The 24,153-nt window shown below is 42.1% G+C and overlaps 2 protein-coding genes across 7 annotated transcripts; one reads left to right on the forward strand and one right to left on the reverse strand.

Annotated features, from left to right (window-relative positions):
• Positions 1-1,917: 1,917 nt before the first annotated feature.
• On the reverse strand, positions 1,918-5,224 carry ccr6b (chemokine (C-C motif) receptor 6b). 2 transcript variants are annotated; one of them, XM_037240790.1, is made up of 2 exons: positions 5,094-5,224; positions 1,918-3,307 (listed from the first exon to the last, which is right to left on the reverse strand). In XM_037240790.1, the coding sequence occupies exon 2, from the start codon at positions 3,296-3,298 to the stop codon at positions 2,222-2,224; it is 1,077 nt and encodes a 358-aa protein (XP_037096685.1). In that variant the 5' UTR covers positions 3,299-3,307; positions 5,094-5,224; the 3' UTR covers positions 1,918-2,221. The 2 variants fall into 2 exon arrangements, with proteins under 2 accessions (XP_037096685.1, XP_037096683.1); XM_037240788.1 differs by lacking the exon at positions 5,094-5,224 and adding an exon at positions 4,531-5,076.
• Positions 5,160-24,110, forward strand: crybg1a (crystallin beta-gamma domain containing 1a). 5 transcript variants are annotated; one of them, XM_037240785.1, is made up of 24 exons: positions 5,160-5,565; positions 9,966-10,107; positions 12,261-13,543; positions 14,309-15,285; positions 15,410-16,900; positions 16,964-18,393; positions 18,577-18,615; positions 18,679-18,797; positions 18,959-19,121; positions 19,230-19,369; positions 19,529-19,655; positions 19,727-19,762; positions 19,857-20,020; positions 20,154-20,280; positions 20,366-20,511; positions 20,862-20,988; positions 21,083-21,109; positions 21,538-21,650; positions 21,832-21,964; positions 22,050-22,189; positions 22,359-22,482; positions 22,583-22,741; positions 22,972-23,134; positions 23,471-24,110. In XM_037240785.1, exons 1-24 carry the CDS (start codon positions 5,249-5,251, stop codon positions 23,551-23,553), a joined length of 7,770 nt encoding a protein of 2,589 aa, XP_037096680.1. In that variant the 5' UTR covers positions 5,160-5,248; the 3' UTR covers positions 23,554-24,110. The 5 variants fall into 5 exon arrangements, with proteins under 5 accessions (XP_037096680.1, XP_037096677.1, XP_037096678.1 ...); XM_037240782.1 differs by having other exon boundaries at positions 15,410-18,393; XM_037240783.1 differs by having other exon boundaries at positions 14,315-15,285; positions 15,410-18,393.
• The last annotated feature ends 43 nt before the right edge of the window (positions 24,111-24,153 follow it).

Below are 24,153 nucleotides of genomic sequence, written 5' to 3' on the forward strand. Positions count from 1 at the left end.
CAAATAAATGTCACTGATAAGATGATGGACTGTGAAGGTTGGCTGAGAGCCTCACTTGCACTTTGGGTGAGTGGCAGATGGGAAGGCTCGTGCGTGACCTACCTACTTGTTACTTTGCTTGCATTCCTTGGTGCAGAGCAGCAGGGTACAGTCTGACCCAGCACGATAATCCTGAAACTGCCAGGAACCCTTATCAGTTCTGCTTTGGGCCTAAAATGAGCCAACTAATAGGAGGAGTGGAGTGGAGTGGAGGGTTGGGGGGAAGGAATGTGTTGCCATGCACAAGTAGAACCACTTTGACATGAAAAAGGATTACAAGGGAGCCACATTAGTTGCCTGAAAGACCAGAATTCTTGCCAGCCAAGCAAAATTGCCTGGTGCTTTGAATACACGCCTAAATAGAAACATGTGTTTGTTGGTTTGTTAAATGAAATTACATTGGGGCTGCAACCATTTTTTTTTTTTTGGGTGTAAAAATAACAAAAGTGGCGATATAGTTAAAACCAGTGGTGAGTTGTTCATTTGCATTCTGGCTATACGGGGTGTAATAACACCACCAAATAAAATTGTTGTGATTCACTTTTGGGGTAAAAATAGTCAAAGTTGAGGAATATAGCAAAGACGTGAGCAACCCTGGATGCACTGGTCGTAATAGTAAGAAAACTCTTCTGGGCTTTTGCATGACACTGAACTGCCCCACCAAGAAGTATCAAGTTTGCTACCATTCTTTATCCTTTGTGTGTTTTGAGCAGTGCCGTATCAAATTATGATGAAAAAAAAATCCCATTCATTATAAACATTCCTATTCGCCAAGGAACTGGTTGCATGAGACAAGGGCATCTCCTTAAAAAATACTCAAGTCGCATTCTTTTGTAATTTCTTCCTTTAATCAAATCTGTTCTTTCATATCATCCAGTGAGAGCATGTTGAGACAAAACTCTTGAGCATTGCTGACAAGGCAAAATGAATCAGACGGTACATAAGAGCGAGAAATGTGACTTCATTATAAGACACCAGATGTTGAGGTTAACACATTTCAACCAGGCTAAAAAAGGAGTGCATTTCCCCTCAAAGCAGAAGGTTCCAACAAGGTCCCGTAGCTACCATCAAGAGTTACTTCATGTTACCGTAACAGAAGAGTTTTCTGGAATGAGGCCAAGGTTTAAACCTCCCAAAATCACTGCAGTGAACTATGCGGAAAGACATATAGTGGTGTAATTCCTCACCAGAGAGTGCAAAGACCTACCAACAGAGACCTTCAAACATTTTAAGACACACCCTGTGTCCTCCAGTTCATTCTTTGTTATTGGAATACTGTGCAATAAATGTCAACACATTTGAGCTGATTTGAAATGTCTTTACATTCTGTACAGAGATACAGCGATACTGTGAGTGGACAGACAGCTGAATATATGCATACGTTGAAGAGCAGATAGATGGACAATGAAGACTGAATGGACAGAGGAGACAGATGTCATTTCATCTTTACCCTCTAATCATAAGGGAGTGGGATCTTAATACAGTTTAATCAAGTTTACCCCAAAACTCCAAAAGCTCACTGCCGCTATCTAGTGGAAGTAAAATGTATTACTAATGCAGCTCAATTACTGATGATTCGTGAGCCGGGTGTCTGTGATTTATTTTCTGAGGAGAATATATGCATTTCAATAGGCAAAGAAAATAAACTAAGAAGCATAAACATTTCCCCCCACCTTCTGCTCTTGAATCAGGTCTGATTTCCTGCTCTTCACACCTTTTGAATTTGTCTACACTGTTTTTGCCATTATTCACATGTCCTGAGTGTTGTTAGTCACCTATATGTTGAACAGAGGGTGTGTTTTACCGAAGTCAAATTCCTTGTTTGGCACGCTCAAACATGGCGAATAAAAACTCTTGAATCTTGAATCTTGAATTTGAATTCATCTAGGATCAAATAAGGCAACAAATCAAAGCTATACATTTCGAAGTTCTCCTCTCTTCATATCAACAATGGAGTCCAACAGCAGGAGTTTGAAAAGCATTTTAGCACTTAGAAAATATATATTTCACTAATGCCCCAAAATACTGCTATATTAATTTCAAAAAACAGATTGCATTCGAGAGCACACAATACAATACATTTAAAAGACAATATTCTCTTTTCTACTATGTCTGCGTAAGCTACTTGAACCAGATTTTCCTGAGCGAGCAATCCCAAGGAATAAATAAAGTTGAGTCAAAGTCAAACACTAAACGAGGAGAAGTTGTTGGAACCATCTGAAGACTTCAAGACGTCAGACGTGCCGCGTGACGAGCGGGCCGAGGAGATGTACCTCTTACCAAAGCACCACAGGTCCATCAGTATTTGCTTAAAGTGGCTCCTAAATTTGGAGCCAATGAAGGCATAGAGGATGGGATTGACACAGCAGTGGAGATAGGCCACACTTTTAGTAACAGCCAGAACTTGAAGACTGAGCCTTTCTCCCTGACAACTTCTCTGCTCAAACAGATCAAGCGTGTGGTTGAGCAGAGCCACGTTGTAGGGGAGGTGGCACACGATGAAGAACACAACCACGGCCAAGACCACACGGATGGCTTTGTGCCTCTGGCTGCTTCGTGCTCGTATCAACGTGCACGTGATGCTGGAGTAGCACAGCACCATCACCACTAGGGGCAGCAGGAACCCAGTGGCCATTTGAAGGCAGGGGATCAGCATTTTGATCAACTTGGCCGTCTCGTCGTTGCTGAAAGACAGTTCACAGGTCACGTGCACGCTCTCGGCCCCCAGAGCGCTCTCCTCAAAGCGCTCGGTGTATAGAAGGGTGGGCAGTGTTAAGGCGGCCGCGCAAAGCCACACGACAGTGCAGATGATGCGGCTGTAGATGAGAGAACTCGAGCGGGCCCCGAAAGAGCGTCTGGCTTGGACAATGGCGATGTAACGATCGCCGCTGATGCACGCCAGCAGGAGCATCCCGCTGTAAAGGTTGATGCAGTAGGCCGACCTCAGCACCTTGCAGACCGCCGTGCCCATCACCCAGCTGTGCCGCTCGTTGTAAATGATAAAAGGCAGGGCCAGCACAAAGGTCAGGTCGGCCACCGCCAAATTGGCCAGGTAGATGTCTGTCATTGTCTTGGTCCTCTTGTAGAATAAGTAAGTCGCCACCACAAGGATGTTCCCAACTAGGCCAAAGACACAGATGAGGGAGTGCATGTAGGTTTGGGTGATGACTTCAGCGGGATTTGGATCCAGGTTGCACAGCTCCGCATCTGTATAGTCATCAGTGCTGGGATTGTAATAGTCTGGAGCCACTGAAGACATGTTTTGGTTCTGGGGAAGAAAAACAAGTGGTGAGTGATACTAAACATTTCTGGTATAAGCAATGCCAATGTCAGCAAAAGTTATATATCACACGTACTCTGTGTGAAGGATAAAAGGCAGTGTTCTAGTTTGTCTCTTCCTCTGGTTGTGCATGACCCAATTTAAGTGTTTTTTTGTCAGGTTAGGGTTTCATTTGATCTTTAAAGTTGATCTGATCCTTATCAGTGATGATCTTAGACAAGAATCAAAGCTTGTGCATGTAAGTCACGCATCTAAAGATGAAATGAAACCAGGTCACCAAAAAACATCTATCCATCTATTTTCAAGATAGCTTTTTCTGTCAATCACCCAAAAATCTTTTGCGCAGCATCGAACATCCATACATATAATAATGATGTATGTTTTTAAAGCAATCTGGCTTCTGAGAAACTTTTTTTCATGTTTACTGTCTGACAGATGTTGAATAACATTTTGCAGAACTTAGCACCTTTTGTCAATAAGTGCTAGCTAGATTCTATATGAAAAAACGAATTGAGAGCTTAAAAGAGGAATCTGCATTTTATTAGATGCCCTTTTGAAGAAGTGTTTCAAATACTACTGTATATTGTCTCTGAGGATACTTTGATACCAGGAATTGCAACATTAACACTGATTGAAGTTACTTCTTCATTCATGGTAATTTAACCTTTTGAAAAGCCAATTTAACTAACATGCACACTGAATTTATTGTGTTATTTGTTTATTTATTATTTATTCATCACTCTTATTTATTCATTGTTTGTGCCTTCTTGTTTTTATTTTTTTGTGTTGTTTACTTGTCTGTATATTGTGTACTATGTCTTGTCACCATGGGATAGTGGGAACGTTATTTCGATTTCTTTGTGTGTCTTGGCATGTGAAGAAATTGACAATAAAAGCAGACTTTGACTTTGACTTTGAATGGTTACAGCCAATATTATTAAAGATGTGTGGAAATCGACCTTTTCAAATTATTGCTCATTTTAACGCTTGGTCAAATTAAAATAATGCAAAATATCTAATCTCTGAGTATGTTTCACTGTATTCATTTTCATAAACGACAAGCACAATTAATAATTAGAATCAATGATTATTATTAATAATAATAATAATGTATCTAGACATTATAATACTTTTAAATTAAGTTTTCATTTATGAGCCTTCTATTTTTATGCAAACCAATACAAAATATTGACATGAAACTCAAAACATACCCTCAGAAGAAGAGTCAAGTTTTCTGTGTCAAATGCTGGCAAAAAGTTCCACAATGTCTTGGCTGCTAATGAAAAAAGCTTTGAGCAGGGGAGGTTATAGTCACAGATGTAAGCAGCAAAGTTTCACAAAGAAAAAAGGAAGGAGACCAAAGGGGGTGCCTCAACTCAGGTTAACCGTTGATTTTATCTTCCTGCTTCCTGCTCATTTTCTGTAGATTTTTTTCGGCACCTGCCACCAGAGATCCTCCTCCCCCAAAAAAAGCAACATTCATTTGTGAAGAAAAGTTTGCAACAAATCACATTTCCTGCGACTTTGGTTTCTCATTTTCCAAAAGGTGACCCTGATGTACTCCCCAATATGACCAGCAGATAGCGCTATCATTCCAACGAACTGAAAATAAGAGTTAATGATTTATTTCTGTGGCATGTTCTATTCTAGTTTTCCTCAATATTGAGGACAATAAACACGTATTCTGTCGTCTTCGCGAGTTTGATACTTACAACACTAGCCGTTTATTTTGATAATAAACCGGAATTGATCAAGCCAGCACGTGATTGATTACCTGGCAGGCAGGTAGGCAGGCAGGCAGGCAGGTAGGCAGGTAACCCGCCCCGCAGGTTCTCCCAGTCGTTCACGCCTCCAACTGACTCAAGTTGGTCCACTCACCTCCAAGTTTTGAATGCATTTGTGTTCTTTGACGTTTTTTTCCAATTCAGCATGAGTAAGTCGAGCACTTTAAAAGTGAAGAATTTGTTCAAAGTAAAGTCACCGGATAAAGAAGGCAAGGCTTCCAAGCAGTCGGACTCCATCACAGATGGAGACACGTTGCAGACTTCACCGGCGAGATCTGGAGACGCCGCCGCCGCTGCAGCCGCACTGCCCGGTGATGGCGTTTTCATTTCCCCCAAGGAAAAAAAAGGAAAGCGGTCGTTGTCATTGAGGTTTAAACGAAAGAAATCTAAGCAGAAAGAAGACAGAGTTGTTGGCGACGATGACTTGTTCCCCAATGAACTGGACAGCTTCACCAGACACATGTAAGAATGAAAACCAACTCAATTATACACCTTCACATTTGATCAATGTTGACTTGTTGTGGAGCTAACCATATTTGATCTCACATGCTCTTGTGCAATTATGGAACTTTGGCTATTTTGCTCTAGAAATGACATAATACAAAAACTCCAAGGTGATTAGGTCCATGACAGCTGACAGCACCTTCTTGACCTACTTTCTGAACCATAAGCATGAATGCTGAAAAAGAATCATGAGAAGGTAGAATGAGTCTTGGGTAACAAGTTTTTTCTTTCCATATGTAAGTCAAATATAAAGAAAGAAATTAAACCCAGCCCATTGATTCTCATTACGTCAACATGTAAAAGCAGCCTCGTGACAAATTGACATGCAAATATAACCACAACCACTTGATGAAATGACATTGGGTAAATATACGGAAATATTTTTCCAGGGCACTCTTTCTTCCTGCTCTTTTGGGGTTTCTGCAGGTTTCTGGCTTCCTCCTACATTTTCAAAGCATGCATGAAAAGTTCATTGTCCATCAGTGCCAATTCAAGTGTGCTTTGCCTCCACTTCTGTTGTCACTTAGGTTGACCTACAATAACATTTTGTAGAAGGCAGCAGCATTAAAGAAACCCGTCATGCGGGTATGACGCCTCAATCATTAAATGCAACTTTATGCGGCACTTCAGCAAAATGTCAGACACAAAAGACAGTTGAGAACACCGCAAATTCATCACCACGTGGCAGACATGATTAGCTCTGCCACTTGTTAACAACAGTCATTCCAGACGAAACAGTCCGACAAGATTTTAATTGCGTGACAAATATTAAGCTTTGTTGTTTTTAATCTTACTTTGTCTTGCATCTCCTCTTAGTTTCAAAATATATCCCTCTGAGCCTGTACATTAATATATTGCGTATATTATATAATAATATATTGAATATCGTTATCTGCTTTAATTGGATGGATGGATGTTGTCTTCAATTTTCAAATTAGCTTTCAATTACATTTTTTTTTGCAAGATTTGATTTCATGGGATTCTTCTCAATCATTATTGAAAACCATTAGATGTAAATATATAATCTTGCATTATTAGCACACCACAGAGATTTGACTGTGCTGGATCCAGGTCTCCACATTGCTCTTCTGTCTCGAATGTCATTTTGTCCTAAAGGAGTGAGCATTTATTGGTGTGCCCACACCTGGCCAATTGAACTTTGTTAACACCCATTTGCCTTTCAATAAGAAAGAACCAGCGTGATCTCATTATTATGGTGCTCGGCAAATAATATCATGTGTGTTTGGTTCGGTTCAATTGAACTGTTGTTTTTGTACCACACAGGTTGGTACAGCTTGTTCTGGAAGGTGTGAACGCAAGCTATTACACAGGTGCAAACCAAAACTGAAACTCTTGTTTGTGATAAAGACTGTATATGACCCCACAGTATCTAACCCAGCTATTCCCTGCAAGATTGCGCAAAACAGATCACGTATTCAGTTTTGCATGCAATGGTGGTGTGCAAAACATTCAGTAACTAACTTCCCTGCTTAAGAACACAATGAAAACCAGAGTTGAGACCCATTTAAAAGACAATTTTCCAAATCACCCCATTTGATATAATCCTTCATTTATACAGTAATGTCTCACGATTGTGTTTCTCAGGCATTTACTTTTGGCGAACGCAAAAAAAATACATCAGCTGCTTGTCACTGTTTTGATCACCGAATGTATGTTTTCAAACTGAGGCGTGCGTGATGCAGTACAGAGTCCACTCACCAGATTGATTAAGCAATATTTGCCTGACTGCACACGTTTCTAGTTGACACTCTATCATATCACAGTGTTAAAAATGCAACCATATAATGCACCTTGGTGACAATTGTCCAAATTAAGCCTCTATAATGCAGCCTTATTGAAGACCAAATGCTCTTCCTGAAGGTGTGCACAACATAGAGAACAGCAAAGCTCTTAGCCAAACATACCTCTGGGCTTGGAGTGCTTTTTGCACAGTCCAATTGGGATTAGGCCAGCACATTTTTAGGAGCAGAAGAAAGGTCTTATTGTTCAAGAAATGTCAGAATATCAAAACAAATAATATCCCAACTGAGTTTGAATGTTATTCTTGCAGTTGATTGTTTTGTTGCCTTCATAAGTACAATACAATAGAATCCACATCTTTATTCATACAGCGTTTCACTACAAGCTGTTGCTGTAACAAAGTTTAAAATAACATTATATGATATAATACTTTTGGTTCACCTTCCACTCTCCTGTTGGTTATTAGTTCCAAGGGAAGTGGTTGCAGTCTGCAGAGCATTCGGGACACACCCAACATCTGGCAAACTGTCATTTTCCAAACACTCTTTCTCATTCTAAACAAACATTGAGGCCTTGTGTTATCAGACATATTACTTGCGGCTGCATGGTTTTCTCTTATCAGAAGCAATTCAGGAAGTCGTAGAGAATTTTGCAATTAAACAGGTTTGCTCATGGTTTTATTCATGTGCTTTGTTTCTTCTCCATTGCTTAAATATATGGAGAGGACCTCGATTAAGTGGTAGGTAGACCTGTGTGTTTGTTCAGATTGGCAAGATGAGGAGCTGTTGACAGCTGTTTAGTGTTAGCTTGTGTGCGTGCGTGCATGTACCTGTATGACATATGCGCTGAGCAATTATATTTTAATCCTGATTTTAATTTTGGCTTATTATGATCTTAAAAACATTCCAATCAAAGAAAAGAGATTACTTTCTAAAAGTATCCCACAGTTATATTGTTGAATCCACAACAATTGTCTTATAATGTACAATAAAAAAAAATATGGAGAGATAGCAGCAGTAAAGAACTGCTCCATTTATTTTGCCCTTCCATGCGTGCAATGTTTGCAGCATGAGGTCACACAGTACTTACTGGGGGCCTAGAATACTTGCAGCTTTTCAACACTGACCTGGCCCCTATTTCTTTTGTTGTTGTTCAATTTGACCCTTTGTCCTATGGATTTTCCTGAAGTATTTACTTTGAAGTATTTTTGTGTCGCATTCTTTATCAGTTCCCTATCAGTGAACATTAGTTTTCATGTGAAGTGGAGAAACAAGCAGACCCTTTGTCTGCTGTGCACTGACAAAGTTCAGACAAGTTGGGGCTGGTTTGTGCCAGACAGCTAAATTTCACCTAAATTCATTGCCTTTAAATCAGTCAATCAATTCGACTCTAGTTCTAGTTATTGACTGGCTAAACGTTTGATCACACAAGTCACACTTGGAAACTTGAGTGAATCCATCAGTGTCAAAGGTTATGGAATCGATCACCGCTCCACCTCCTTGTTTTCAATTGATTCAAGACGTGCATCTCACTGACCCCACTGTGATCTTAATATAATAACGATAAATAACATTTGAGATCAGTCCGCTTCTTCGATGGTTGACCATCGTTGAGGTTAAATCATCTCAGGTTCTAGTTGACCTCCAAAAATGTTTGATGGGATGAGATGGGGGTTCTCAAGTTCAACACATGAAATTATTTCTTTATGCACCTTGCTTTGTGCACTCGGTGCTCATGCTGAAACAAAAAGAGCCCACAATTAAGCAAAATATGCCATGACGTGAGGTGTGGTGTGCTGAGGTAAGTTCAGCCCTGGAGAAGAATGTAAATATGATACCGTATAGCTCCACTTCTGCTATGGTGTGCAAAACAAGGCAGAAGCCTGATTGACAAGTTTTTTTTTGTCTTTTCATATTAAATGCTTGGTGATAGGAAGCTCATCTTCAGGTCAGCTTTCAGTCCTGGCATTCTAAATGTCGGAGAGTAAAAGCCATATTTAATGGCTAATGTTCAGTGAAAAACAAACTGCTTGCGCCCTCTTGTGGAGAAAACACATCATTGCTGACACATCTAGTCTAAAAACATCCAAGCTGACTAGACTTAAAATGAATGTAAATTTAACAAATGATTATTTATCATTTTCATTTAGTACCACAATATTATTTTTGGATTAGGGTGTAATAGTTGTGGTATCTCTATCTGCAGATAAATGCTCCTCATGCCTCACACATGAGCCAGAATTTGCAAAGGCCCTCTAATTGCTCTCCCACGGTGGTCTTCTACTTTGAACTTGTGTGGCCTGTCACGTCTCATATTATATTTCTCCTCTGTCTTCTTTGGTACATTTAAACTTACGCCAAAGATTTTGATGCAACTTTAAATGTTAGTGCACCTTGTCCTTGGAACACTCCTTTTGGCTTAGAGAACAGGACAGCGCCAAATATAGGAGCAAAGCCTGAGTGAAATCTTTTGTAAAGACCCACTGAACAGTGAGGGGGAAAAAAAAACGAATGACCTCATATCCTCTTGACCCCCCCCCCCCCCCCCCCCTTCTCTCTCCCACCCCTCCTTTTCTGCTTCCCGCCTGACTTTACCAGGAGTTACGACCAGATGAGTGTTTCGACAGCGTGCTCATTCCAAACCGAATCCGAGTGGGACCTTCATTCTGACACTAAGTCCATGATCTACTTCAACATGACTCAGCAAGGAAATCCCTCTTCACCACCCAAGTACTTCAAGGTCAGTGTTTAATTCATTCACACCAACTATGAATGGTGTTCTTGAATTGAAAAGAAATGTGCACATCCTATGCTCTGTTTGGTTTCTGAATTTGATATGAATGCATATTTAGAACTGCTGTCCTCTGCATTTGAAGGGAACTCATGCCTATTTTCTGACTTCCTTTTCTGATAAAGCACTTGATAAGATGCGCTGCTCTTGTTGTCATTTGAAAGGCCGCCAATGTGGTAAAACCGGCAATAATCTAGAGACATCTTGATAAATTCAACTGGAATCTTTCTTTGAGGTTAGAGTTCACTTGGACGACATGCTTCAGAGTCATATCCGTCAGATTGATTGCAATTATTTGACACAATGTATTTTTGGTTATTTTGATTCTCATTGTTGAAGAGTCATAACCCATTTCAGCCGGCAGAGAGCGCAAAATAACATGTCAGATAACCAAACTAGTACTGATGAGCATTATCCTTTGGGATGTCAGTGTCCCCGGGCTCTTTTACTACCTGAACTTGACAAACCTGCTTGCCTACCCTTTTCCCCATCTTTGCATTATCGTTATTTCTGTAGAAGGCTCATTTTTCAAATTTTAACATTGAGTTCAACTCAAGGTGTACTTTGAACTTTGAGTTACAGTACTTTCATTCAGGAGATTTTGTAACGGCACTGTTTGTGTTCTGTTTGTCTGTGTGAGACTTTAAGTGTGTGTTGTAATGTGAGTGTGAGCACGCACATGTTTATGAATTAACTGTTAAATGTTTTTTTACATATATATATACAAAGGGGACACCGCTGTGTTATTAAGACTCAAATACTGAACAGTGTTAAAGTTGATGTGTTACTCTACGGACTCAAGCTCTCACCGAGACGTCTGTCTTTCTTTATTCTGTTTAAACATGAACTGGAAATCCCAGCCAAGTGTGGCTGTTTGTTTGTTCAAATAGAGGTAACATTTTTTTTCTTTGTTTTTTTGTTTGGTTTTTATTCCAAAAAGATTTGTGGTACACACTTGGGCAAATGGTGCTTGAATTCACTCTATCAACTTTTATGTTATGGAACAAATGTCATAAATAACGTAGGCTCGAGAGAAAACAGCTCTCGTGATATCCCTTCAGGCTGAGGAAGGGTGGGGTTTCCCCTCTTTTCCCACACCCTTTCATTTTTACCGTATTGTAAAATTCTTGTTTGCCGTATGAGCCGCCGTTTTCAAAGCCTCAAATGTTATGGTGGCCGTGCCCTTAAGCAGAGCCACACGCCAGCGGTGCTGTTTGTTGTCACTCGTCCGGCCGGGGCAGGACTAACAACATAGGAGAGATGCTGTTTTAGAGATTATTCCAAAGGAGATTGTCGGTGCTGTTTGAATGTTTTTCACCGTAGTCTGCAAAGAACTCTTACCGCTAGTTAAATGGTATGTAACTTGTTTTTTTTACATTCTCATACTCATTGGGTTGTGAATAATAAGTCCAGTCATTGACAAAGGCTCGTGCCGCTCACATTTTAGTCACAGCTGTTGCTGCTAACATTTTGTTTGAAATGAAAAGACGCTTCAAGTTCACATACACTTGCAAATTTTATGACATAACAACTGAATGTCAGTTTGCTTTATAGAACTGCCCTATACTGACAAGTATACTGATTGATTCAAATAAAACTGAATCTTTATCTTTTCTAATGTGAAGACACCTCATATTGGATTTGGATCTTATTCAATTGGGATTGTTTCCTTCCTCAGTTGATAACCCTTGATCCTTTCATCTCGTTTCATATTTATATCCAGAGTTAATTATTCACCTTAGCTTGGCTGTTTATTCTCTTTGGATGTTGAGATATGTATTTGGAAGAAAACATGTCCAAAATAATAAAGTAAATAAATTCAAGGCGTCTCGTTAAATAAGTAGTACTGCTAAATTGTTTCCTGATTTTGTCATATCATTTTGAATTCCATCCATGCGTTATAGCCCCCAAAACAAAATTGTATATAATCTAGATTTTTTTTTTTTTAATTAGCAGACTATTTAAATTTATAAACAGATTAATCTGAAGCGTTTACAACTTGATTGTTCTTCCTCTTCTTTTAAACAAGTTACATAGGGATCCAAGAGACAACATGCTTTTCTCACCACTTGGACATTTATCTCGTGTCTGTCTTTTGTTAGAATTCCGAGGAGAAAAAGGGCGTGTTGGGTCGTCTCAGTCACTTCTTCAAACCCAAGAAGAAGAGGAGCCGAAGCAGCGAGACTTCCGACACTTCACTCAATGCATCTTCTCCCGGTTCCCCGACGTCCCCCATGTCTCCAGATTCATCTCCGCTGAAGCAGGAAGATGGCTCAAAGACTCCTACCCCCTCCCACAATGATTACAGACTGACCTCCGAGAGTGAGGACACCCTCAGCCAAAGCTCCAGCCCCAGTGCCTCCAGTGTGGTTTGTCTATTGGCTGATGGGGAAGATGTTCCATTTTCAGACTCCAGCAGCAGCGGCTGTAGCAGTGTGAGGGAGGTTCCTGTGTTCGGCACCTCCGACAGTCAAAGGAATTCAGGAAATGTGACCCCCACTGCATTCGACTTTGAAAGCCCCACTCTGCCGCTTTCTTCTGACTCCAATTCAGAGGTGGGATTTGCCGAGTCAGTGGTGGAGGAGGTGAGCAAAAGGCTGCATATGAATTTGGAGGACATCACTGTGGGTGATACCCCAACCAAGCTGCCAACGCTTCAAATTCCCTTCCCCAGTAACGTCGCACCCCCAAAATCACCTAACTTAACTTCCATAAGCTTGGCGACGTCAAAAGCATCAGTCAAAGTTGGCGAACATGTCCACAGCACGACCTTAACGGGAATAACATTGGGCTCAACTAACCTCGTCTCAACTCAGGAGGGTCCTCCGGATGACGGCAGGGAAAATTCAGCACAACCGATAGCATCTCCTACTTACCTCTTCAAAGCCATATTAGTTGATACCTACCTGGGAGAGGAGGAGATCATTGGGAAGGAGGAGGTAACAGAAGATCGGATGAAAGAAGAGGAGGAGGGTTCCACACCACTTTCGCCTCCCGTGCTAGCAATACCTGTCACAGTATTTCCAGAGCATGACTCCATGACTCAGGGGAGCCCAGGCGCCGCAAGCAGCTTGCCAGAATTGTCTTCTTCCTCCTCCTCCTCCTCCTCTTCCGCGCCAACTCCCGAGCATTTGCAAATTATTTTACGGCAGCCCGAGGAGCCTCGCACTGGCAGCGACTCAAAGAAACACCCCTTTAAGGAGAGACAAGGGTCAAAAGTAACTTGTGTGACACGCAAGACTGTGAATCTGCCTTCAAAGCCCAAGCATGCGGCCTGTGAAGTGCTCAGTAACCCAGAGATAACTTCGGAAAGGAATAAGCAAGTGCCAGAGGAAGACGCCGACAATTCCTGTTTGACGCCAGGACAGGAGCAGACAAACAACTTGTGAGTATTTTTCACCGTTTCTGTGTGAAAGGCTCCTTTGAACAGAGTACACAAAAGCAGGTGGGTTCATGCAACCTGAGCTTTGGATTTTCCTGCGCTATTGTACCAGAAGGGAACAACAGACAGCGACGGAGGCGCTGAAATATTTACATTGTGAGAGTCTAATTAAACAGAGTGATGACATTTTGAAAACAGTTCAAGCGCAAGATGCCATGTAATTCATTTGCATTCACTTTTCGTACTCTGCGACAGTGTAAATCGTCATCATTCCTGTGTGTCATTGGTTAGTCATACAAAACTTGTTGGACAACCCACCTACTGCACATTTGTGAAGAATCTCCATAGATACTAAGCCAGCTATAAGACTGCAAGATTGCAAATGAAGTCAGTGTCAAAAATGAGTTAGACTTGTTTATCTTTTGACTTACATAAATACACCATGGATCAAGTTCCTAACAGCTTTATCTTAAAAGTTCATCGTACATATTTACAAAATGACTTATTTCCTAAGTACTATTAACTACGCATTTGCAAGGGCATCGCCCATTCTAAGTAGTTCTGAAAATATCATACTCATTTTGGTTGTCACAATTCAGCATTGCAAAAATGAATGCAAATTTAAAAAAATGCACCGCAGCGATTAGAATGGAAACATGTTTTTCATCACAAACTGCATTATGAATTTATTGTCTTTGTGGGAACTCAGATGTCCATGTTGTCCATATTTATGTATCTACTCATGTATTCTTTTGTCTTTCTTTCCAGATTACAAAGTCTCCCAAAACATAAATCTAATGAAAACGGGAACGTAGACACGACGTCAATTACACCATCCGATGAAAATGAAGACCAAAACGCGTCGGAACTTTTAATCAACCAAAATTCCGTCTCTGAGTCATTTGAAACGGAGGATACCCCTACGACCCCTGACATGCACAGATCCAAACTACAACCTGGGCTATCTGGAATAAGAGGCAATGGGACTAAGCAAGCAACGGGCTCCAAAACGGTAGCAGCAGAAAACCGGCGTACCATTGAAAGCATAGCGCGAGCCTCGGCAACGGGAGGCAAGGCCAAAAATGTGGCAACAAAAGCCAAGGGCTCCACCGAGGACATTAAAGTTACACCATCCGGTGATCTACCGCCACTAAAGCAACAAAACAATGAAAAAACAATCACACCATCAAAAGACAAATCCAGCAGTAGTCCGACAAAGTCTAAAATCCCCAAAAGGCAAATATCAGATAGTGAGATCAAAACAACAGAAGCAGAGGAATCTTCTGCTATTCCCAAACTACAGAAAACTCCCAAACTAGCTCACGAATCTGTGAAATCTGCAGTGGTGACTCCCAAATGTGTCAGGAAACCAAGTTGTGGGGAAAAAAAGGGTGATATTTCTCCTACTAAAGCATCCTGCCGGCCATTGTCAAAGGACCATGATGATGTCATACAACATATTGACTTGGTAAATGGAGTGAAAGAGGATAGTCAGGAAACACACGCTTCCTCAATACCAAAGAGCCGGCTGCCTGTTTCATCTCCTAAAAAGTTGAAAAGGGACCTACCTAAAATGAGTGACACTAACTCTAGAAAAATGACCTCATCCCAAGGAGAGTCAGACAAACCCAAACAAGCCCAGAAGTGCCCAGACCAGCAAGAAGCAGCAGCACATGTCGAAAGAGCTGCTACTGACACGCCTCCTCCTCCTCCTCCTCCTCCTCCTCCTGGAAGTCCCAAGAAAGGTAAAAAAAAAATCTTTCCTACAAAATGGCTTGACATAAAAAGTGGCCTCTTAAGTGGATTAATGTTGAAGCATGTCATGTTACGTGCTTTGCTGATTTCTGCTTGTGTTTTTGTGCCCAACAGGAGGCCCGCTTTCCCTCAAACCATTAAGTGACGTCTTTAAAACAAGACAACGCCAAGAGGAAACCGACGTCACCAACCAAGATAAAAAAGACTCAAAGATGACCAAACAAAAGACTCCATTAAAAAGTTCTCTTCCGCCATCTCCGAGCAAGCTCCCCACAAGAGGCCAAAGGAGCTCCCCCAATATTAAATCCAGGAGAAATCAACAAACTTCAAGCGCCGATTCGGACACTTTACATCCAAACAGTAATACCGAGACAGCTGGCAAACCTGCAGACACTGTTGATGCGGATCGTTTGAAAAACAGGAACATTAAATCCATGTCTCAGCAGGAACAAGAGCACAGTGTGACACTCGCAAATCATTCTTGTGCCAGCCAAACCAAAGAAAAAGCCAGAGGATCTGAAGAGGGCCTCGCTCGTCCTAAAGGAAACATTTCAAAGACTCCAATAGTCAAAGGAAATCGAACAGTGGTGACAGTCACGCTCCAAGACATAGTTAAACCGGTAAAAGTTGAAATAGCCCAGGTAGCGCCGACCCAGTCGGTACCCAGTTCTGAGGTCAAAGAGCATGAACACCTACAGAAAACCATATTGGAGCCGTCAACAAAAAAAACATTTCAAGATGACAGCGCTGCACCGGAAGTGAAACCAGAGATGGCAAAGGATGAAGAAGTATTTTCAGAATCAGCCCGGCCCACCAATGACGCAAAGCTGGAAAAGGGCCATTCAGAAGAAGATTTAGCAGTGGTGCCTCACACTGCCCATGGTGACAGCCTAACAGCCTCTCCCCACCTTCAACACCCTCAAGAAAATGCAAATGTAGAAAATGCAAATGTACCTCCAATTGAACGCGTTCCAAAAGAGCTTCATTCTGAGCTGAAAAGTCTTTCGGCAACACCTTCGACTTCTCTAAACACTGCTGAGGAAGCAAAAAAAATTCAGGAACAAATTACAATTCATCCATCTGCAATGACCAAAGATTCGGTCAAAACTGCTACAGGAGAGGAGAAACCTAAAGAGGAGCTTGGCAAGGAACCAACACAGTCAATAGACACAGCGAATGAAGAAGCACCCAAGAATGTTGAGAGTCAGCTAGACAAAGTGGCTCTTTCACAAAAGGAGGGACAAGAATCAAAGTCCAGTGAAAAGCTGAAGCACACAACAGCGATGGGCAACGACTGCATGGGGGAGCTCAAGGCGTTAAGCACAGAGAAAGAAATCAGCCGATCGACTCAATCGACCCAGCTAACATCCAAAAATGTACTTCACAATTCAGAAGAAATAACTGCAGTCTGTGAAAGTACAACCGAGACGTTGGCTTCCCACCAAGCTGTTAATGATTCTTTGAAGGAATGTGCAGCTAAAGGATCTCAGGAGCCAATGAATATATCAACAATGAAAGATCTGGAACCCAAAGTACTGCTCGCTCAGGATGGGGGAACCACAAGTGACAAAGGGGAGGAGCAAAGTGAAATCAAGACAATTGAAGATAGTGAAACAAATGCTTCATCACCAAAAGGTTTGGGGAATGAAAGTTCACACAAGAGTCCCAACTCTGAAGTTGAAGACCAGAAACCTGTTGGAGTGCAATTAAAGAGTGCTGACAAACACGATGGAATTGCTGATACTGCAAATGATGAAAATGCACTTGAAAGCCAACTTTCGGACAAATCGGCGACTCAAAAAGAAACAAATGATTCTCCCCCAGAAGTTTTGGAAGCAACAGCGCCTCCTGCCACAAATGAGAATGAAGTTGAGGATGTTACTGACGATGCAGAATCTAGCGTTCAATCTAGCAAAGCAAATAAGATAACAGCAGAACCTATAGAGAACACGGCCAAAGATCCCGAAATGCCTGCCAACTTGTCCACAAGCAAAATCGATGACCGTAAAATTGATGTAAAAGAAAATGCAAATTTGGACAAAATGATTGAAACAGTGTCTCAAGAAAAAAATGAGTCCGAGCTCAGTCTGATTAAGGAAGACATGGCCACTGGTGGTTTAAAACAATTATCCCAAGAACAGAAAAAGACAACGCAAGAAGCTTCTCAACAGCCAATAAAAGCATTCCTTAAGGACATCTCCCCTCTTCCGCTGAAGAAGGAGTCGCCATCCAGCTGGTTAGACGTGGAACATCATCCCAAACCGAAAAAGGACAACAGACGGAAAGCGGGCGCCTCGGCCAGCGAAGACGATTTGGACCATTTCATCAGCAGCATTAAAGCAGGCGGCATCCCCTTCCCGGTTCCTCTAAAAAAGCACCCGTGTAAAAAATCCCCCTCTCCCCCTATGCCGCCCATCAAGGAGGATCATTTTGAGAAGACCTTTGATCCCGAAGAATTCCACATTGGCTTGAGAAAGAAAAGCAAAGCTTTCAAGGACCCATCTCCAGCCATGATGTTAAAAGAAAAAGCCGCTAGCCGGCGAGCGCGGGCCATGGAAAAGCACGAGCCGGTCCAGAAAGACCAAAATGAATTACCTGATGAGGAAAAAGACAAAACAAACGTCAAAGTCGGGCTACAGGTTGAGCAGAACAATGGAGAGGGGCCCGGAAAGCTATCTTCCCGATTAGAAAGGATATCCATCCTCTCGAGCTTGCTGAGTTCCCCGCGTTCCTCCAAGAGGAGCCAAGAGGAAACGGCAGCCGCCGACCAAAATAACAAACAACAGAAAAATGTGCCCTCACTTGGAAAACAGGAAACAGTTGACGCGACTTTTCCTGAACATCCATCAGATAGCAAGGGTGTGACTCCCGAAGATGCACCCCGTGAATCGACTATAAGCCCCGCCCCCTCTCCTCTGCCCTTGCTTTCGCAAACGAAACCGAGAGAAGAGTCAGATACTGAGCAGGACTCCACAAGGGCACCCGAAAGCAAGTCGAATCCGGAACCACTTCGTACTATGGACGAGGCCTTAACGCCTCATGTCAATAATGCTGAGCTACCTCCACCCACCAAATACATCCCAAAGAATCCTTCAAAGGTAGGCAGTGGATTATTTTAACGAGGTTCTTGACTTCAGTCGTTTCCCTATTTTGTATCCGACACTTTAATATTGTGTTTTATAGCTGTGGTGTTAAACCATGACAAACAACAAATCACATTTACATCATGTGTGTAATTTGACTAATGTGTAAATTGAATACATTTTGACATTTCCTTGCAGACACCTGTGGTCAAAGGGGTCCACAAAAGACCTGCAAAGGTACAAGTAATTTTTTTTTTTGCACATTTCTCTTGATGAGTAACCCCTTGTGTCCCGCTCCAGCTTTTCATACACCAACATGACAACTTGGAAGGTGAAGTCTACGAAGTGTGCGGTGACGTGGAGGATGCCACGCAGATGAAACTCTCTCCTGTCATCTTGGTGCGAGTCATCAGAGGATGGTAAGCAGGCTGCTTTTTCGCCCCCATATCCTATTTTTATGTTTGATAAGTTTGCAAAACGTTAGTTGGAACATTAAATATCTTGTCTTTGTAGTGTAATCACTTAAATTTAGAATTTATAAATTATTTAGTTACATTTTTTACTGCTGTTTTCAATTTAGTTGGCTCCTGTACGAACACAAGGGCTTCCAGGGTCGTGTCATTGCCCTGGAGGAAGGTCACACTGATCACCTAGTGAACATTTGGGCCGACGAAGGCGCCCCGACGACTCTGGACGACAAGGGTCAGCCCTTGACTATCGGTTCTGTTCGACTGGCAGTAAACGTAAGTTACTAACTTGAATCTGGCTATCCAAACATTGCTTCCATTTTCCATCTCAAGTGTGACTGGACTTTTGTCATTATTAATCAGCAAATATTGTATCTGTTACAGGACTATAGCCAACCCAGAATTGACTTGTTTACAGAGGTTAATGGTTTGGGAAGGGTGTCATCTTACTGCGATGACACTCTTGAAATTGGCTCCTTTGGGATCCCCCAAGCCACTGGTTCCATCAAGGTCCATTCTGGAGTGTAAGTGGACGTTAACTGTTGCCTGATTGAAGCTCTAATCTTGTCGTTTGCATGATCTAATTGCAACAAGGGATCGTTATTATGAGAAGACAGTAAAACTAGTGATTAGGCGCTGGTAATAACTGCGTTGTCTTTATGAATCGACTTTGTCTCGTTTAGCTGGCTGGTGTACAGCGATCCTGGCTTCGGAGGTTTGGTAGGAGTGCTGGAAGTAGGCGAGTTTCCTTGTTCGCAGACGTGGGGATTCCCTCAGCCCTTTGTTGGCTCTCTCAGGCCTCTTCGAATTGTAAGCATCGACTCTGCATGGAATCACATTGTTCTTTGGTGAATTCCGACAGGCTCTGCCTATTTTTACAGGGAGCGATAAGGGTGGAACATCCTGAAGAAGTCAAGGTTTGCATTCATTCTGTTCATTATGTTGGAAATTGTATCTACTGTCACTCATTCCAGTTCCAGGAAATTGATTTCCTTTTTTTGGCTTGTTCAGGCATTCGTGTTCGAGAAGGCCAATTTTGAAGGAGAGCGTTTAGAGGTGGATGGTGACTTGTACACGCTGCAGAGTGTGCAAGAGGGAGAAGCAGAACAAAGCAGCTCTGGTGGAACCAAAAATACAATCTCCACAGTGGGGTCCATCAAGATACTCGGTGGTCTGTGAGTATTTGAGTTCATCCATTCCAATAGGGTGGGATAAATGATATTTATATTCCTGATGAATATGAGCCATAATAGAAAGGTCCAACTGTTGGACTATGTCACATCATTTCTCTGCGCTTTTGTCTGGTAGCTGGGTTGGCTATCAAGAGGAAGATTTTGAGGGTCAGCAATACATCCTGGAGGAAGGGGAATATTCTCACTGCAGCCATTGGGGCGGATCGGAGGATGGTCTACTGTCTCTTCGGCCCATTAGGACGGTAAGCTTTATTTTATTCTTGAGTGCCTCCATTGAATGTTCATAGACAGTATGAATGGATCATGAGAACGAATATTTTTGTGTAGGATTTCCTGTCCCCACACATTAAATTGTTCAGTGAGCCCAACTTGGATGAGCGGGGGCTGAGTGTGGATCTAATGGGCCCCGTTGTCAACATGCAGGAAATCGGCCATGCCATAAAAACCCAATCCGTCAACGTCCTGAGTGGGGTGTAAGTCAAACATGATATTTTGCTTTTTATTTTCCACTTGTAAACAGAAATGCTCCCCACGTACCGACTAAGGGGACAAAACTGCCGCTGTAGACTTTAGAATCGACATTCAGAGGATCGAGACAGTAAAAACATTAAGGCGTAACATAAATTGTTTGAGATCTTGTCCTCTCATGCAGACGCTTGGAATTTAAGGTGTGTGCCAGTCTTCTTAGAAACGTAACTAAGAGTTTTGTCGCTTTTCAAACTTGACACACCTTAATGATGCAGACAAACAGACCCTGAGGATACATGTCGAAATAAGATGTTTTTTTTTTTTTAATTGTATTTTTTTTCCCTCTTGGTGTCAGCTGGGTGGCATTTGAGAATTCTGCATTCAGCGGCGAGCTTTACATCCTGGAGAGAGGCCTGTATTTGTGTCCAGAAGACTGGGGTGCCCAGAATTTCAAGATATCATCCATTCAGCCAGTTTTCAATGTAAAAAAAAAAAAAAAGAATTCTTGTTTGAATCAACAAGTCACTTAAGTTGTTTGAAACCCTCATTCACATTCTCTCACTTTTTAATTTACAGGAAACATTATTGGAATCTCAGTTCAAGGTATGTTATGTCACCATTTCCCCTCCTTTCTCGTAAATGAACAAAAGTATTACATTGTACAAAATGTTAGGGTGGGTCTGTGGGAATTTGTAGCCATTCATCCAGAAGGACGCTTGTGATGTCAGAGGTCGCAAATGTCGGTCAAGAGGGCGGAGCTATAACAATCTCTATTTCTGTGTGTATTTGGGCCAGAACAGAACAGATTCCGTGTGGAAAGCCAATTATCCCAAATGTCACGCTGACATGAAAAAATACAATTCATCTGGCTCGTTTTTTGATGGCTTATGGTGTCTAATGGCGTTCCTTGTCCAGGGTCAAAGAAGCAACCATTTTCAACTATTGACAATTTAGTATTCAATTGACTTTTTTATGCATTTTTTTTCAGATCCCAAATGTGTGAAATCTAACTGTATAAAACCTCTATCCAGGTGAAGCTGTTCTCTGAGCCCCATTATAAGGGTCAACTGGTGGTTCTGCAGGACAGCGCAGAAGCTTTGGATGAGGACTTTGTGCCCAGGTCCTGTAAGGTGCTGGATGGCAGGTACGCAAGCCACAACCCAACAGATAATGTTTACATATTTGCGAGATATAATTAATGTAGGTCACACAAACACAATGTGACAACTACATTTGAGGCAGCGTAAATTTTCAAGATATTGGAAATGCAAATCACACTATCACGTGGCGTACAGTACCAATAATCATGTTTATTTCACGCTCAGCTGGATTGCATACGAAGGCGGCAACTTCACTAACAACATGTACTTGCTGGAGGAAGGAGAATATGCCGACACTGAGTTGATGGGCTTCCCGTCCTCAGACGTGACGATCCGTTCCATGCAAACTGTTGCCCATGTGAGTGCTTTCGTTTCTCGTGTTTGTGTGGCGGGTTCGTGTCATATTGCATGTGAGTCATAAAGCTCTCCGCTATCTTGTGCAGGAGTTGTCCCTACCCTCCCTCTTGCTATTCAGCAAGGTGGCTTGCGCAGGTCGCAGGGTGGTGCTGACTCGAGGGACTGTCAACTTGCACCGAGCAGGATCGTTTGCTCACGTACGCTCTCTGGTGGTAGAAGGAGGAAAGTACGTACCGACTTATTTATTACTAACAAAGCGCTTCGTTTTGACTTGCTGCTGACTTAAATCCAAATTTTTCATGATCCAGAATATGGTATAGAGTCGTTGAATGATTAATACTACAAAGACTTTTTCACATGGCGTTCATTTTCCTCACGTTGTTTGGCCCTATTAGCTGGGCGTTGTACGAAGGCAGCAACTACCGCGGTCGGCAGCTCCTGCTTCAGCCGGGTCAATTCGTCGACTGGTGCAAGTTCAGCGGATGGAAGGGAATCGGATCGTTGCGGCCATTGCGGCAGGTATTGAGAGACCTTCAATGCCAAATGTCATCATCTGTCTTGCGCAATGTGACACTATTGTTCGGCTAACTAAGTTGATGTCGATGTGTTTCACCAACAGAAACAGATCGGTATCCGTTTGCGGAACAAGGAGACGGGATGTCTGATGTCACTGACGGGGGCGATACAAGATGTCCACCTGATGAGGGTGAATGCCATAGAAGACACTGGTGGCGATGAGCAACTCTGGTTCTATCGAGATGGTCAGCTTATCTGTAAGGTAAGCATGCCTAATACTGACTACTTAATGTGCTTCTTAAAGGCAGGAAATCACTATTTTTGGCTTTCTCTCTCGAGCAGGATGTCTTTGAATTTGGTAGACACTAAGCGGATTGTTGTGGTTGTGCAACAAATGCTCGCAACGATTGTTGAATGTCTGATCAGTTCACAATATTTGCAATATCTCTCGATGGCCCCAAAAACGAAGCCGTATGCACCGTTTGCTCGCAGCTGGCCGAGGACTGTGGCCTGCAGACCGCAGGAGACATGGTGATGGCGGGTAGTCGGCTTTGCGTGTCTCCAGAGAGAGGAAAAGACAACCAGCTGTGGGACATAACCTCGGATGGTGTGGTGCGCTGCCACTTCCAACCTGGCCTGGTCCTTGAGGTCAAAGGTCAGATTCCCCTGTTGAGATTTGCTGAAACTGCAACTAATGGAAATCGAAATAATAAAGTCATTTATATGATGTGTGTACAGGTAGGCAGTGTTTTGAGTCGCATTTTGATATTCGTAACAGTCGCGCAAAAGTTATTTTTTCATGATATTTTTTAATTTATTACCATTTAATTTAAGGGCTTCATTTTCTGGTGTAGATTGTACTTGACCGATTCCAATGCAACAGCACCACCTGCTGGGAAATGTGCAGATCTGCCAGTGACAAATTCCTTTGAGCTTTTTGAAATAACTTCATGACTAGTAACTTAACATAACACTCTGGTCTGTATCATAGGCGGTCGCCAGTACGACCAAGTGATCCTCAACACGTTTGTGGAAGGAAAACCAAACCAAAGATGGACACTGGAGGTTTTGTGACTCTCCGGGCCATGTTGTGGCCCACCGACGTGGCTCTGCTCGTGGAGCACACAACCACTCAGTCCTGAGTGGGACTTTGCACAAACACTGCACTCTTGTAGCATTTGGACCCTTCTGGAGGAGGGTCACCATGTTCTGACAATGTTCTTTACAATTATGGTTAACTTAACACTTTTGTTCATATTTTTTGTATTATATAAGCAAAAGAAGTATGTTCTTATTTATCTAGCATTGTGTTGATATGTTGCATTGCTCGGAGCAAAACGTCAGTCCCATCTTAATGTGGTGGCTCTCCTGACTTTATGGTACGTAACGTCTTTACTCCATGGTGTCTGTTTCCTCATCTCATGTTGATGGACGCAATGAAGTCTAAACTCCAAAGATATATTTGATTTACTACATATTTCGTCACTGCTGTTGATAATATTGTAAAGCGTTGTTAAAGTTTGAACACTGAATGTGATTCATATTATTTGTAGATTAGATTAATTTTCAATCAGACACATTTTGAATCAACTGTTGTAAATATGTAAACATAAAAGAGAAAATACCAGTTATGTTCCCGTGTATCATTTAATGGTATACTATGTCACCATGACT

The sequence above is a fragment of the Syngnathus acus genome, chromosome 22, assembly GCF_901709675.1.
Source record: "Syngnathus acus chromosome 22, fSynAcu1.2, whole genome shotgun sequence".
Taxonomy (NCBI): domain Eukaryota; kingdom Metazoa; phylum Chordata; class Actinopteri; order Syngnathiformes; family Syngnathidae; genus Syngnathus; species Syngnathus acus.

Excerpts from the sequence above, each read along its gene's own strand:
- ccr6b (XM_037240790.1), bottom strand. The coding sequence starts at position 3,298 with ATGTCTTCAGTGGCTCCAGACTATTACAATCCCAGCACTGATGACTAT.
- crybg1a (XM_037240782.1), top strand. The coding sequence starts at position 5,249 with ATGAGTAAGTCGAGCACTTTAAAAGTGAAGAATTTGTTCAAAGTAAAG. Across the intron at positions 5,566-9,965 it reads GACAGCTTCACCAGACACAT|GAGTTACGACCAGATGAGTG; the intron begins GTAAGAATGAAA and ends TGACTTTACCAG. Across the intron at positions 22,483-22,582 it reads CGTTGCGGCCATTGCGGCAG|AAACAGATCGGTATCCGTTT; the intron begins GTATTGAGAGAC and ends TTTCACCAACAG.